The sequence below is a fragment of the Myotis brandtii genome, unplaced genomic scaffold (assembly GCF_000412655.1).
Source record: "Myotis brandtii unplaced genomic scaffold, ASM41265v1 scaffold89, whole genome shotgun sequence".
NCBI lineage: Eukaryota > Metazoa > Chordata > Mammalia > Chiroptera > Vespertilionidae > Myotis > Myotis brandtii.
In genome coordinates, this window is record NW_005371645.1 from 3,538,655 (window position 1) to 3,540,624 (window position 1,970).

A 1,970-nucleotide genomic window follows, 5' to 3' on the forward strand; every position below is an offset into this window, starting at 1 on the left:
CCCCAACTGCCCTCCCCTGCCAGCCCAATCGCCCAACTGCCCTCCCCTGCCAGCCCAATCGCCCAACTGCCCTTCCCTGCCAGCCATCTTGTGGCAGCCATCTGTGACAACATGAGGGTGGCCATCTTGTGGTGACATCGCGTGAGGGCATAATGCCATCTAGGATTTTATTATATAGGATTATAGCTTAGGGTATGGCTTCATTTTGACTCGTACACTTGACATTATAAATATGAACTTGGGCCAATATCTAATAATGTATTTTAAATAGGACGGTTAAACCTTCCTGGTTAGATTTGCTATGTGGCAGAGAATGTAAACAAAATAGTGTTATAAATGCTAAGAATAGGGTGTAGCACATAATTGGCTTTCAGCCAGAGGTAGTTCATTTTAAAAAAAATTTTTATCAGAGATTAGATTTCATTTGGGTCAAGAGTTGGGAGAAATGGATGGAACCAGGTCGGAGCTTATGATCCAGATTGATCAGGCATGGAGCATACTGCTGAACAAAGACATTTTTACTTCTACTGCTTATTAGATCTTCATTTTGGTGGCATTAGTGATGGTAAATTCTGTATTTGTGCTTTGTGTTCAAGAATTGTAAAGCTACATGGTATTAAATTTTTTTAATTTTTTTTCTTGCAGGATTCAGTGGTCCCAATTTAAAGGCTATTTTACTTTCAAACTGGAGAAAGTGATGGATGATTTCAGAACTTCAGCTCCTGAACCAAGAGGTCCACCCAACCCTAATGTCGAATATATTCCCTTTGATGAAATGAAGGAAAGAATACTGAAAATTGTCACTGGATTTAATGGGTATGCACTTAATACTATTTTAAAGGTTTGCTCTTTAGATTTTTCTTTAAGTTTTGATGCATCTGGTTGTCTGACTATCCATTAGATTTAGTTCTGTGATATATAGTTACTGATTTTCAGCTTACAAATATTTAAAATATGTACAGTATTAAGTTTTTTTTTTGGTAAGAGTTTATTTGAGCCAAACTGATGACACATGCTGGAAAGCAAGATCTCAAATGCAGATGACAGTTTTACAGTTTCTTTCATGCATTTGAAATTAAGGAGGGGAGTAAGGAAGATTAGAAAAGGTGAGAAAAAGCAAGTTGGGGATTGAATTGCAGCATAAATCATTTGCTCTCCAGAAGAAGGGGTCTGTAAAGAGACATTTCAAAAGGTGTTATCTCACATGCAGAGAAACAGTGGTCAGGGCTTGTTTAAGGCAAAGATAAGTTGTTGAGTAAAGAAGTTTTATGCCTGGGGCCTGACTACCAGCCATGACCTGCCCAGTGATGAATTGATGATCAGATCACCCTGTTAGGTTATATTCCATAGAACCCCTTTTACATTTACAGTTCCCTTATTTGGTCATAAATCAATTCAAAAGATTCATTGATGAACATTTTGGTCCAATAGTGTGGTCTCACTGCACTAGGAGGGCTCATTCTTAAGAAGTCTCAATATGGACATTGTCCTGTTGACAGTTGGGGATGGGATCTGAGTTAAGGCTGAATTTTCTCCCAAAGGGAAGGGCAGGTAGATGGAAGGCAGTCTTAAGGCTGCCTTTGTCTTCACTGACAAAAAATACCACTCTGGGTCATTTCTATAACTAGCATGATCTGAGTTTTGTCATGTCTCATCCTATCTAATAATAGACAAAGATTGAAATTAACCATACCTCCGCTACACTTCCCACTGGCTAATCAGCAAGATATGCAAATTAACCGCCAACAAAGATGGCGGCCGACAGCCACGCTGCTGAATCGAGCAGGAGGCTTGCTTGCTCCAGTGATGGAGGAAGCCAAGGTTCCCCGCCTGCCGCGTCCCGGCTCTGAGCTCCACTTTAAGCAACAAAGTTGCAATTATAGAAGCTAAACAAACCCCAGATACCTGCTTTCAGCAGGCCATGGCCTCGGAGCTGGAGCGGCAACCAAGTTTCAATTATAGCAGGGAAA

At 40.5% G+C, this 1,970-nt stretch overlaps 1 protein-coding gene across 1 annotated transcript in view; it reads left to right on the plus strand.

Annotated features, from left to right (window-relative positions):
- PPP4R2 (protein phosphatase 4, regulatory subunit 2) overlaps positions 1-1,970 on the plus strand; it is a 57,379-nt gene that overhangs the window by 40,113 nt on the left and 15,296 nt on the right. The window contains exon 3 of the mRNA XM_005885072.2: positions 646-816. Coding sequence (XP_005885134.1) covers positions 646-816 — 171 coding nt within the window. The remainder of the gene's footprint in view (positions 1-645; positions 817-1,970) is intronic.